The 14,483-nt window shown below is 38.5% G+C and overlaps 1 protein-coding gene across 2 annotated transcripts; it reads right to left on the reverse strand.

Moving 5' to 3' along the window:
• Window positions 1–11,171: 11,171 nt before the first annotated feature.
• RPA3 (replication protein A3) lies at window positions 11,172–14,376 on the reverse strand. 2 transcript variants are annotated; one of them, XM_052638920.1, is made up of 4 exons: window positions 14,294–14,376; window positions 13,035–13,109; window positions 12,139–12,247; window positions 11,172–11,550 (listed from the first exon to the last, which is right to left on the reverse strand). In XM_052638920.1, the coding sequence occupies exons 1-4, from the start codon at window positions 14,318–14,320 to the stop codon at window positions 11,468–11,470; spliced, it is 294 nt and encodes a 97-aa protein (XP_052494880.1). In that variant the 5' UTR covers window positions 14,321–14,376; the 3' UTR covers window positions 11,172–11,467. The 2 variants fall into 2 exon arrangements, with proteins under 2 accessions (XP_052494880.1, XP_052494879.1); XM_052638919.1 differs by having other exon boundaries at window positions 14,222–14,367.
• Between the last annotated feature and the right edge of the window lie 107 nt (window positions 14,377–14,483).

Here is a 14,483-nt window from a genome sequence, read left to right on the forward strand (position 1 = left end):
GATGATGTCTTCATTTCTAAAACAGATGGCAGAGCATGAAGGTCTGTAGAGGCCTAGAAAAAAAGTGACAGATTATAGTTTTGGTAAAGTGATACCCAAAGAAAACAGCTGGACCTCAGAACTTCTAGTTTAGCGTCTCCATCCACTCCTGGAATAACCGCCTGAGAGTTCTCTGTATTACTGAACTTAAACTTCCCCCTCAGCTACTTTTGTCTTCCAGCACGTGACTCTCTTCATTCCCCTATATTTTCCCACTGTTTCCTGTCTCTGCTCTCTCCTGATTTTCATGAGACCAGCTGTTTAATCTACTGGATTAAGACAACTTCTTGAAATTATATTGGTCACCCAATCAAAGTGTCCATTTTCTTTACAGCTGAAACTGGCTATACAATGAAATGTAGCCATCACTGGTTTTTCTCAGTCTGTCTGCCTTCAGCCTGCATTGATTAAGATTCTAGTAGTTCGGCTGTTGGTGATGGTATTCTGGGTTGTCATCTTTTTTCTGGTTTGTGTGTATTTTAAGAAGCTAGAAAAGGCAGCTTTGAGTACTGCTAAGTAGAGGACAGTTTTACCTAACAAGAGATTGACATAAATGTGACTTGTATTTTGGAAAGTGGGCAGAATATGGTTACAGTAAGAGGAAGCAATTTTGTGATATGAAAAAACATGGGAACATGAATTATGCAAGTGGACCAATAACAAAACTTCCTTTATACGTTAAAATTCACAATTGACAAGTGACTTCTCAGTTACCATGAGATGAACAGATTAGGCTCAGGTGAGCTGGAGCTGGGTGAGTGACCACACCCTTCTTCACCCTGACACAAGTTGCTCATCAATTACCCTCTTTTTTTCAGAAACTTTCTGCTTTGTTTTGGAGGCAGCAACTACCGACTGGTCATTCACTGGTTTGCCATTTTTAGCTCCAGAATTTGGTATGCTCTGACCAATTTTTATTCAAATGTGTGGGTTAAAACTAACAATTCATGATTTTAAATATTTCATGAGTCATTTTTGTCTGTGTACTGAGTCCAGCTAAGTAGAAATTACCTATTTCCAGGTTGTAGTATTATACATAGTATATATAATTGTAGCATGTTGTTACAGTTAAATGTACAATACACAAATGTAATACATTGTAAATAAATAATATTGTGTAAATGTACAGTGTTTGTTATAAAATATTATTTTACAATGTGTATTTTAATATCGTTGTAATATATTCAAACCCTATATGAATAAAACTCTTATTTGCATGCCTGCATTCTTATGAATGGAAATGAATAAATTTGTTTCCTAGGAACAAGTTTCCATAGCTCATAAACACTTAAGTATTTCTCATCAGTGCTCTAGAAGTTTTCCCTAAACAAAGCAGTCTTTGTCTTTTTCGTGACGTAGTTTTTCTATTTTAGCATACGTCAGTTTTGAAGTCTGTAATCTGCATTACATATAACCTGCAGGTTGTGAGTGAGGTAGCCACTTTCTCCTTTACTGGAAAGGGGAATGTATTCCTGTGCCACCGTGTAATTTGCTTTGCTGTTTGTAACCAGATCTTGTGATCACAAGACACATGCAGCTGAATTTAGAATCTGTTGAGAACACAGAAGGCAGCATGACTGCTTCTAAATGTCATTGATTTAATGATTTTAACTCAAAAAATTTTAAAGTTCAAATGCATGAATCCAAATTATTCATTTCTGAAATGTACTTTAAATAAATTCGGCCGTGTTCTGTTGTTGCAAATGGTTGCCTATGCATTAGTTTATTTTTCCAAGTCTCTGCAGTTTCCTAACGCTTCCAGTGAGACAGCTTATCAGACTACTTATCTCTAGATTCTGTTTTTAAAATTATAGAAGCCAAATGTCACGGGTTCCAGACTTTGTAAGGAGTCCACACCTAGAACCGTATCGTGCTTTATAATCCTTTCTAGCCCCGTGATTAAGGAGTCATAGATGTAAATATAACTGGTTCTTTTACCAGTTATTGCAGATGAAGTTTACAAATGTTAAGCACTGAGAGAAGCAAACAGGGAAACATTATTTTTGTTTAAGCTATCTTAGGTATAGTTTTTGAGTTCAAATGTCCTGGCAGTTGTATTTTCCCTGCTTTTTTTTTTTTTTTTTGGCTTAAAATATGTTCTTAAATTTGTACGTCAAATAGGTTTATATTATAAAACAGAAGGAAGAAAGCAACACAGAACGTATTTTATTCATCTTGAAATGACATTTTAACGTTTTCTCTACAAAGGATAAAGTAGGATATTAATGCCATTTTTAGCAGGTTAATATTCCTGTGACAAATAATGGTAATCAATTGACTGTCCCATTCTACCTCCACTGAAGTTTGCATTTAGGAAAGTCACATTGTATAAGTTCATGATGAGAAAACAGGAAAGAATAGAAGGCTTTGCAGTTGTCTTAAATTCTTTTTTTTGGAAACAAGTGGGGTAAAAATATATACGTACCACATCTCATCTTGAGTTGTTTTTGTGACTTAATCATACCACTGAGAGTGAAGGAAATTGCCCAGTGGGTCAATTCCACTAGGTCACTGAGTTCTAAAAGAAAGAGAAGTCAACAAATTCCCCTGGTTTGGAGGCCGTGATTCTAATTCCTAGGTCCTCCCTTGATCCATAATATGTTCATCTGGAAAACATTTAATAATTTCTGAGATTTCAAGATGCGGCAGCTCCTAGCCCACTGTCTGCCTTTCATAAATGGTCAAATACATGACTGACTAAGGCAACATCTCTGAGCCAAATGAAAAAAACAGTTGGCTCACCAGAACCCTGGTCACTTAAAAGATGAATCTCTTGAAAGAAATATATTTTCTCATCAGGTCTAATGTTTTCATAACACTTAAGCTTCCTCAAAAGCTAAAGAAAAATATTAAAATATTTAAGAGAAATGCAATAGTATTTTTGATTTTCTATGGAGATATGCTAAATTCATTTAATGCAGTTTGGCTTTAAATAATCATTGTATATTAAGTGAATTAATGAAAATAAATGTTAAGTTCTAAATATTAATTTCCAAAATGAATATCTAAGGTAAAAATAATGTTAAATTATCTAGCTTTTTAACTAGCATTTATTCAGTAGAAGAATTTCTCCTTACTGATTATACCTCAAGATTCAGGGTGACAAGATACTAAGATCTTTCATTGAAACCATTTTTTAAAACCTACAATTACTAAATTTTATTGCCTCAATATAACATTTTCTGGTGTGAGATTCTTCTTACCAGCCAAGATAATTGCCTTATTTTCCTGGGGAATATTTTAACGTTGTGTGAAAAGTGAATAGTCTTTTTAAAAAGGGGGCTACTTAAGTCACAGTGTCATCAGTGGCATTGCCCAAAACTTTTTACACTGCTTACTTATTTTCCTTCCAGCTTATGAAACTTGGCCTTCCCTGGTGGCTCAGACAGTAAAGAATCTGCCCACAATGCAGGAGACCTGGGTTTGATCCCTGAATTAGGAAGATTTCCTGGAGGAGGAAATGGCAACCCACTCCAGTATTCTTGCCTGGAGAATCCCCATAGACAGAAGAGCCTGGTGGGCCACAGTCCATGGGGTCACAAGGAGCTGGGTACGACTGAGCAACTAAGCACAGCACAGCGCTCAAGAGTTTGAGAACTGGCTCAAAGCCTTCTCAATTTTGCATCTTAACTAATGTATTACATAGAGTCCACAGGGATTGTTGTTCTTTACTCACCCACCTACAGAAGTAATCTGGTTTAAAAATAATTTTCCATATGTGAAAGCACAGCGTACGTGTGTGCTGTTGCTTCAGTCATGTCTGACTTTTTGCAACCTGACCCCGTGGGCTATAACCCACCAGGCTCCTCTCTTCATAGGAATCTCCAGGCAAGAACACTGGAGTGGGTTGCGATGCCCTCCTCCAGGAGATCTTCCAGGCTCAGGGATCGAACCCATGTCGCTTACGTCTCCTGCATTGGCAGGCGGGTTCTTCAGCCCAAATCTTAACCATGAGGAAATACTAGAATTCAAGACCTGCTTCTGACACTTGGTAATAGGTAAAGAAGAAACAATGGCATGCTAATAACAAATTTAATCCTTTCCTCCAAGATGAATATATTACACCATAAATTTTTCATAGCTTATACTTCTGGTCTTAATTAGCCATCTCAAAACCCTAAACTGTAGGTCAACTGAGGTCATAAATAACGTAAGAGGCTTAACTTAAACCAACATCACAATTAGAAAGTAACTCAAAACATATGCCTTATTAAATATTCTAGATTTAGCATCTTTTTATGAATGAGAACCTGTGGTACTGGGATTCTTAATTTTCTTTCTTTCATGGAATTGATCAGAATCAAATTCCATGTGAATTAATTGAGAGGAAACCAAATTGGAGTTTCACTAAATAGAAACTACAGAATTTGATTGTTCTTAATCATAAGTAGATTTCTTTAAAACCTTAGGCCAGTTAAATATTAAATAGTTCTGAGTTGAGACATCTTTGGAAATTATGCTAAACTGCCATGGATTGAAATTTCAGAAGGCAAGGACTTTGTATCTCTAGCAATTAGCCCAAGACTAAAATACTTATTGAGTGACTTAATGCTTATTAAGTGTAATTGTTGAGTGACTTAACGCTTATTAAGTTAATACCTTAAAAGACAACTCAAAATTCTTTAAAGTCAGTATAATAGTTTATCACTGAAAGTGCTTAACTCATCCAGTGAAGAGAAGTTGTCAGAGTTGTTTTAATTTTGTCTTTGTTGGATGAAAATAAAAAAATCATCTGAAAAACATCTGTAAGATTATGACTGATGACAACCTTTTTATAGCTCATTATTCCTCACGGCAGATTCTGGGTGATATTCCTTTTAGAGAAAAGTTTGGTTGCCGTGATGAATTTAAGGTTATCAAAATTCTGTGGCCTATCTCTTACTCTTCCTGGCTTCTCAGGAACACTTGGAGCTAAGTTTAAAGTCTAATTTTATTTCCTGTTGAGTGTTTTTATAGTTATTACCTCCTTTTTTTGATATGTTTTCCCTTTTTATTTTTGTAGCCTCGTCCTTTTTTGAAATGTGTGATATATGTTAGTAATATCAGTCTTTTATCCTCAGTCCTCATCTTCAGTTCTTTGAGTTTTCAGCATCATTGACTTCTCTTTGAAACTCTCTTTCCCTGCAGTCCATGATATTCCTTCAGGGAATAACTATTTCGCGAGTGCTTACTAGGTGTCAGGCACTATTGGGGTCCTTCTCCTGACTCACACTGCTGTTCCGTAAGTGCACGTTCCCGCCAGGTTTTGTCACGGGTTCTGTGATTTTCTTCCTCAGGATGCTGTCCCTGATTTAGGAACACATTCCCCTACTTGAAACTGTTGGGGCCAGATGTGCTTCAGGATTCAGAGCTTTTTTATTTTAGAAAAGTCAAAGAGGGTATATTTACTATATGTTATGAAACATCCTTCCCACAGCGGCAGTACTCTCTAATCAAACATGGTAATATTTCTGCAGTGAAGCACAGGAACATTTCCAGGAAGTGGGATAAAGACTATGAAGTAGCCTCACTACTGTTCTTACCAGGTTTTGTTGCCAAATGCATTTACCCCCCAATTTAGGAAAAGGGGGTTTCAAACTGTTAGAGATTTTGAAATTGCAGATAAGGGGTTGGTTGCTGCTGCTAAGTCGCTTCAGTCGTGTCCGACTCTGTGCGACCCCATAGACGGCAGCCCACCAGGCTCCTCCATCCCTGGGATTCTCCAGGCAAGAACACTGGCGTGGGTTGCCATTTCCTTCTCCAATGCAGGAAAATGAAAAGTGAAAGTGAAGTCGCTCAGTCATGTCCGACTCGTAGTCACCCCATGGACTGCAGCCTACCAGGCTCCTCTGCCCATGGGGTTTTCCAGGCAAGAGTTACTGGAATGGGTTGCCATTTCTTTCTCCAAGCGATTGGTAGATCTCTTAAACTCTAAATATTAGGGAGGTTGCAACTCAAATCTCTGTCTGGTCCTACTTTTCCAAATATCTTGTGGACATCTTCACACAAGGGCCTATTAAATACTTAAATTTGTATTGAAGTGAAAATATTGCCTCCTCACCTTTTGATCTCATCCTTGGTTCTTACCTTGTTTAAGTCCTAGCATCATCACTCACTGAGTCCTATGGAATCCATTATAATATATCCTCAACTCTTGGCCTGCTGTCCCTTGTCACTTCACTGAATTATGGCTCAGGCCTTCATTACCTCTCTTCTCAACTTTGTGGCTTCTCAAACCAGGGTTCATGGACTAATTTTTTATTTATATACTAGATAGCATCACCAACTCAATGGACATGAATTTGAGCAAAGTCCAGGCGATGGTGGAGGACAGAGGATCCTGGTGTCCTGTAGTCCATGTGGTCACAAGAGTCAGACACGACTTAGTGACTGAATAACAACAAATGTTAGTCATTGGGAAATACGAGAAGACAGGGTTTTAAACTACCAGTTCTTCATCTGTGAGCGCCTCTTGGTGGGGAAGGCTAGTAGAATGTGTGTGTTAGTTGCTCAGTTGTATCTGACTCTGTGGCTAGTAAAGGACTGACTTAATAAATTAAGAAACACTTGGCACATGGATATTTTTCATCCATTAAAAAGGATGAGATAGCTCAATATCTCAATTTCCAAGACTTATTTAAAAAAATGCATGTTGTAGGGCAGTAGACAGTTTATGTAGAGGAAGTTCTGGAAAGCAGCATACCAATCTACAGTAGCATCTTTGGGGAGACAGTGGGAAATTTACTTTCTGATTTTTATAGTGTTAAAAATATAATAAAACTACATATATATATATATATATAACTTTTTAATCAAAAAAATGGATTATGAGCAAGTGAAGTGTGATGAGAGGAATATAATATAATGTAACTAACTCTGCTTGCTCATGTTTGGGAAAGCTTAGAGAATGTTTTCCTTTGGGCATAGGAACAGACATTCCAATCAGAGCCAAGAGCAAACTCAACAACATCTGGATCTTAAAGGGTCTAGTGTGTTCTGGCAACAGCAGAGCAGTGCTGGGGGTTTGCTTCAGGGGAGAGTAGGATTTGAGTCTGAGGTGAGATGTGGGAAGGTCTGGACTACTAATTAGAGCTGTGGACTTGACTAGTCACTGGGGAGCCTCTGGAGGTTGTTGATTTTGTATTGAGTGCATTTTTTATTTTGGAGTAATTTTAAATTTATAGACAAGTTACAAAGAAAGAATTCCTCCCCTCACCCTGGGTGTCTCCTTTTATGTTACCTTATAGTTTCCTGGTACATTCGTCAAAACTAAGAAACCAATACTGGCCCATCACTTTAGCTCCAGGTTTTATTCAGATTTTACCTGTTTGCCCGTCAACATCCTGCTTGTGTTCCAGGAGTCAGTCTGTGATCCCACATCACACTTAGTTGTCATGCCTCCTTCATGCTCTGTGATATTCCTTCCTCCTGACTTTGACAGTTTTGAGGGGAACCGATCAGTTTGTAGAATGTCCTTCAATCTGAGTATGTTTGATAGTCACTCATGGTCAGACTGGCATAACCGTTTTTGAAAAAATAGCACAAAGGTGAAGTGCCTTTGTTTTCCCATTATTCGTGGGCACATGATTATCCACATGTCTCACTGGTGATGTTAACCTTGTTCACTTCATTAAGGTCATATTGGCCAGGTTTCTCCTCTGTTAAGCTTCCCAGGACGTTTTCCTGTTTTCACACTTTTCTGGTTGTTAAACTTTGTAGTATGTTGATTATAATTGATGTCTAATGCAACTCTGTTGGCTGGGTGATAGGAAGAGGCTGGAAGCAGTAAAGCCAGTCATATATTTAGGGCTGTTGGAGTAGCTCAAAGTGAGAAATGACAGCGATCTGAACTTACAGTGGCAGTGACAGTGAAAAGGAGGAGAGGCGTTCAAGCTTTTCTGGCCAACAGAGTGGCTTATGGTGACTTTGAAAGAAGACAAGTCAAGATCACTTCACACCCATTAGGATAACTCTGAACAAAAAGTTAGATATTAAGTGTTGAGGATGTGGAGAAATTGAAATCCTCAAATACTGCTGCTGGGAATGTAAAACGTTATAGCCACTTTGAAATAGTCTGGCAGTTCCTCAGAAAGTTAAACATACTTACCATTTGATACAGCAATTCCTCTCCTAAGTATATAAAGAGAAATAAAAACACTTATATGCAGAGTACATCATGAGAAACGCTGGGCTGGAAGAAGCACAAGCTGGAATCAAGATTGTTGGGAGAAATATCAATCACCTCAGATATGCAGATGACACCACCCTTATGGCAGAAAGTGAAGAGGAACTAAAAAGCCTCCTGATGAAAGTGAAAGTGGAGAGTGAAAAAGTTGGCTTAAAGCTCAACATTCAGAAAACAAAGATCATGGCATCTGGTCCCATCACTTCATGGGAAATAGATGGGGAAACAGTGTCAGACTTTATTTTTGGGCTCCAAAATCACTGCAGATGGTGATTGCAGCCATGACATTAAAAGACGCTTATTCCTTGGAAGGAAAGTTATGACCAACCTAGATGGCATATTGAAAAGCAGAGACATTACTTTGCCAACTAAGGTCCGTCTAGTGAAGGCTATGGTTTTTCCAGTGGTCACGTATGGATGTGAGAGTTGGACTGTGAAGAAAGCTGAGCACCGAAGAATTGATGCTTTTGAACTGTGGTGTTGGAGAAGACTCTTGAGAGTCCCTTGGACTGCAAGGAGATCCAACCAGTCCATTCTAAAGGAGATCAGTCCTGGGTGTTCTTTGGAAGGAATGATGCTAAAACTGAAATGCCAGTACTTTGGCCACCTTGTGTGAAGCATTGACTCATTGGAAAAGACTCTGATGCTGGGAGGGACTGGGGGCAGGAGGAGAAGGGGACGACCGAGGATGAGATGGCTGGATGGCATCACTGACTCAATGGACGTGAGTTTGAGTGAACTCTGGGAGATGGTGATGGACAGGGAGGCCTGGCGTGCTGTGATTCATGGGGTTGCAAAGAGTCGGACATGACTGAGCGACTGAACTGACACAGAAATGAATGTTCATAGTTCATGAACGAGGTTATTAATGTTCATACATGAATATTCATAGTTCGTTATAGCTAAATGGTGGGAAACATCCAAATGTAGAGCAGCTGATGAATGGATGAAAAAAGTGGTATATCCATACAGTGGAGTATTTTTTGGCCATAAAAAGGGATGAAGCACTGATAGCACAGATGAACCTTGAAAACATTATGGTAAATAAGTCAGTGACAAAAGGCCATATATGATTCCATTTAGATGAAATATCCCAGACAGGTAAATCTACAGAGACAGAAAAGTCGACTAGTTTCTTCTTAAGGGCAAGGTGGTGGTGTAGGGATTGGGCCATGACAGGTAAGTCATGATGAAAATGTTCTAAAATTGACTGTAGTTATGGATGTACAAGTCTTTCAGTGTACTAAAAGTCACTGAACTGTACATTTGAAATAGGTGAATCATATTTAAAAATTATTACTAAATGTCGGGCAACACATGGCAGGGGAGCTGCATCTGTTCAAACTACACTCTTTCAAGCCAAAGTTCATAGGTAACACTGGGGCTAGAGAAATGGCACCATAAATCATTACTATAAAGGGCTCACTTGTCAGAGGTACCCTAGTCATTTAGTCCAGTTTACTAAACGTAGTTGTTCAGGGGTTTCAAACAGGACACCTTTAACATTTAGTGTTTTCCAAGGTTAACACAATTGCAGGCTGACCCCTTCTCTGGCATTGAAGACAACACTGTGTTACTGGGATTGGCTGATGTCCCTCCTACACCTGAATTTCAGTTACAGTTGTCTTTATGTATGTATGTGTGTGTTCAGTTGTGTCTGATTCTTTGCAACCCCATGGGCTGTAGCCTGCCAGGCTCCATCCATGGGATTTTCCTGGTAAGAATACTGGAGTGCATTGCTATTTCCTGCTCCAAGGGATCTCAAAGGATCTTTCTGACCCAGGGATCAAACCTGCCTCTCCTGCATTGGCAGGCAGATTCTTTACCAGTGGCACCACCTGGGAAGACCAAAATTGTCTTTCCTTACTGTAATAAAATGTTTTACCATGAGTAGCTCCGTTGCTTAAGTAATTTGTAGAATATTTGAGGATGAAATTGAAGATGTTACCAATTTAAATATTCTTGGCATGATCTGCAACCTGAATAGATTTAGAATTTATTTCCTCACTGAAGAAAATGGGTCAAGCCATAAATCTTGTGGCCGTACAGGTCACCAATTACTGTTACTGTTGTACACTTGCAACATGTCACCCGGGTTGGTGGTATGAAGTGCAAAAATAGAGAAATTTCAAATTTGGACAGTTGTTATTAATAAAATCCTGAGAAAGAGATGCTATGATGGTTACTTTTTATGTGTCAGTTATGACTGGGCTAAAGGATACCCAGATAGCTGGTAAAACATTATTTCTGAGTATATCTGTGAGGGTGCTTCTGGAACAGATTAGCATCTAAATCAGTAGATTGAGTAAAGATGGACCTTGCCAAAATAGGTGGGCATCATTCAATCCGTTTATAGAGTTAAAATACAACAAAAAGGCAGAGGTAGGGCACATTTGCTCTCTCCTTAAGCTGGAATGTTTATTTTCAACTGCCCTCTCACACTGGAGCTCCTGGTTTTTGGGCCTTTAGACTCTTGGACTTACAACAGCATCTCCCCTGTTCTCAGGTCTTCAAACGTGGGCTGCATGTGACACCACCAACTTCCCTTATCCTCAGGCTTTTAGACTCGCACTGTACACCACCGACTTTCTTGGCTCTCCAGTTTTGCAGATCTTGGTTCTCTAGACTGCAGATCGGGTGACTTCTCCACCTCCATAACCATGTAAACCAACTTGTGTAACAGTTCATTTACATATACATATCCACATATATCCTGTTGGTTCTGATTCTGTAGACTGCCCTAATACAAGTATTCAAAAATTACAGATGTTGGATTCTGTTTGCTTTTTAATATCATCGTTTTTTCAGTGTCCAGGAAGTGATGAACATGGTGTAGTTCAGGAGGTGGCAGTACATTCTTAACACGGTTGGCCCAGGGTTCCATTGGGAAATCTTACGTCCTGACCTGACAGCTATTAAATTCCAAGCTTGTGCTTGAACAGGTGACTGAAAGAAGAACGATATGACCAACAGTACATAAGCTTTTATTAATAAAGCAGAAAACTGAGTTCAACCAAATTTTTTTTTTTCGTGCATTTAATCTGACCATATGCCAGAGAAATTATTCTTCATGAGAACTTAGGTGAGAACTGTCAATAAGCCAGCTCTGTCAAAAATGGCACACTGGAATATCTAATAAAGTTAGGTAAATGAAATTAAGAGAACAAATTAAATATTTAAAAAATCACAGGAATTGCTCCTTCAAATATCAGGGGCCTCCTTTAATAGTCTTCAGTGTAGCTCACGGGCAATCATCAAAATAGTTCAACCATACTGCACAACTCCCAAAGGAAAAAACTGAGGGAACTCATGGGTAATCTTCACAGCCTCATTGTAAAGTCCAAGATCTGAAAGAAATAGGTTGGCAAACATTTAATCTACAGTGGAAAGCTGTAACATCAATTATTATTTAAGGAGTTCTGCCTGTTTCTCTTTTTTCTCCCTTTTAGAGGAGAGAACTTATTTTCACAATCCATTTGGTAAAACTGTGATATGGGTCATATTTATTTAAGTACAGTTCCAAAAAATAAAAGTCATGCAGTAGAACTGCCATGATTTCCAAAACTCATGGAGTGTAACTTCCATTTTGACTTCCATCGTACAGGCACCATTCTTGCCTGGTTGTGATTTAGGTGTTGTACATTATTTGATGCCTTTCTATATTAAAATCAAATAAAAAAACTATTAACAGTATTTTTGTTTTGTTTACTTTGTTTTAAATTCTCTTTCCACAAATATTCATCTTCATTGTGTTTCTTACATACAGAAGTATTATTTAGAAGTAGGCTAAAATGTCCTAGCATTTTCCTTTGGGATCAGAAAGTAATACAGAAATTCAAACTGTAGCAGGACTGAAACTCAAGACCAAGACATAGCAAGTTAAAAATAAAGTTGTTTTCCTCCTAATTACATGAATTACAGAATGTTTTATTTACCAAAAGGATGATTATCTTCTTTAAACTGGACATAAGATGCACACATAATGGTTGCCTTGGCCGTTACTCTTCCAACTACTTCCACGATTCCAGAGATTTCTTCATCAAGCTAACACAAAGAACAAAATGCCAACTTGGTGTTATCACATTTTCAGCTGATAAATTAACTTGGAAAATTGTTCTAGATTTTACTCATCTTTCATTTCATGTAGCAAAATAATTTTAAGATTTATCAATGCAAAAATGGAATTGTAACTTGTTAAAAATGTTCGAGTACTTATCACTGTCAGCATGTCACCAGTCCAGTCACCTTTAGTGGCTTCAGGTCTAAAGCTACAGTTAAATGTTTAAGTTGAAGACAAAAATCAAAGATACTGAGACTGTCCAGTATTTCCACAAGATGTAATTTGTTTAAAAGGACTCATTGAAAGGAACTTTCTATTATGTATATCTGTACAGTGAGTTCTGTATGCATTAACCAAACAGCACACACATCTGTCTTCATAAAAGACGAAGAAAGTGTACCACAAACATAAACCATAAAAGCAAGTGACAATTGAAAATAAATGTAAACAAAAATAGAGAATTGAATCAAAAAAATGTGAAACTACTGAGGAAGGGAAAAGTGATTTAAAAATAATTTTTTTCGTAAGTGATTTTCTGGTCTTTCATAAGGAATAAGAGTTGTCAGCATTTATTTAAAAATGACAGAGCCCCAAAAATCATTGGTTAGAAAAGTAAAGGCAAATGTAAATGCAGGACACAAATTTTATTTGAGAGAAGTTTGATGAGCTGGTCCTTTATATGTCCACTCCAAGAATAAGAAACATCAGCAATAAACCAAATAAGATGGAAGAATTAATTATAATATAAACAGAATTAATACTTAAACATACAGGCTCCATCAACTCAATAGTTCCATTTTTTCCTTCACCATCTGAAAGAATAAACATTTTCCCAGTGGGATGAATCTGAAAAAGAAACATAATTTTTTAAAAGTCCATATAAACCTCTTTAAAAGACTAGAAGTTTGACAAAAGATGAGCAGATTGACCCACAGTCAGTGCACACAAAGCAATTCTTCTGAGCAGTTTAACTAGTTTACATTGTCTGGTGTTACTATACCTGATCAAAAGATGCCTAAATTCGAACTTTAGATAAACAACAATTACCTTTTTAGTGCAAATGTGTCCCGTTATTTTTATTTGCTAAATTTGGCAACCCAGATTTAGATCTAAGAACAAATTAAGATCTAAGAACAAATTAGAAATAAGAACAAATTAAGGAGGGTTCATATTATCTAAAAGTGAGACCTACTGGCATCCATGATTTAAACAGTGTATATCCCACTGAGGGTATGTTTTAAAAAATTAGACATGAGGAAGTAAAGAGAAACTGGTTATTAGAACATCTGGGTTCTACTCCCGAGAGACAGCTGCAAAGAGTGCAGTCAGATCTGGTTTGAATGCCAGCTTTGCTACTTGCTGTAGCCTTAAGCACTTTTTAACCAGATGCCACTCCTACCCAATTTCCATAACTGTTAAGTCCAAATACACCTATTGCAAGAAGATAATGTGACTGAAATAAACTAGTAAAAAACTTTCATATAAAAGTTTTATCGGTTTCCTGATCCTGAGCCTTTGGGCCTGTTTCTCACAAGTAGGATGAGGGGCTGCGCTCTTAACACTTGGGTAAGATAACAAACTGGCACTGGATCAGTAAAATACAATCAAGCAATGTTTCACAGAAAAGCGACTTCAACGATAAAACGAGGTTTGAGAAAAGAGGGAACAGCAGAAAAGGAAACAAGGAAACTGGACTAGCTGTCAAGGCCGGCTAACAGAAAACAGATGGAATTTTGTTTATAATTTCAAGTAAAAAACGAGGGCGGGACACTAGAACGGAGCGCGTTCGAAAACTTCGCGATTCCGCGCGCTAAGAGCCAAAAAGTGTGCAAAAAGTTCCGTTGCGAGAAAATAAAGCAATTCGGGGCGCAGTGATGCTTTCTCTCTTCCACCCTCCGCCAGCCCGACGGCCAAGGGGCCCCTCCACCCAAAAAGCCCAGGGCGGTGAGCGCGCGCACCTTCTCCAGCCTCCCTACGAAGCAAACCGGCTGGTCGATGAACTGAGCTAGCATGCTGGCGTTGATTCGCACCTTGGGCAACTCCATCACGTCCACCATGATTGCAACTCAAGACAGGCAGCCGGCGGGAAACAAGCCGACCACTGAGACTGTGCTCCCAGCTGACGTCTACGGGGCGGATTCCCCCAGATCCAATCGGCGGAGACCAGCATTCTCGCTCCGCCAATCACACGTGCCGATATCTCGACAGCACTCGAGCAGT

Source organism: Budorcas taxicolor, chromosome 4, assembly GCF_023091745.1.
Source record: "Budorcas taxicolor isolate Tak-1 chromosome 4, Takin1.1, whole genome shotgun sequence".
Lineage (NCBI taxonomy): Eukaryota > Metazoa > Chordata > Mammalia > Artiodactyla > Bovidae > Budorcas > Budorcas taxicolor.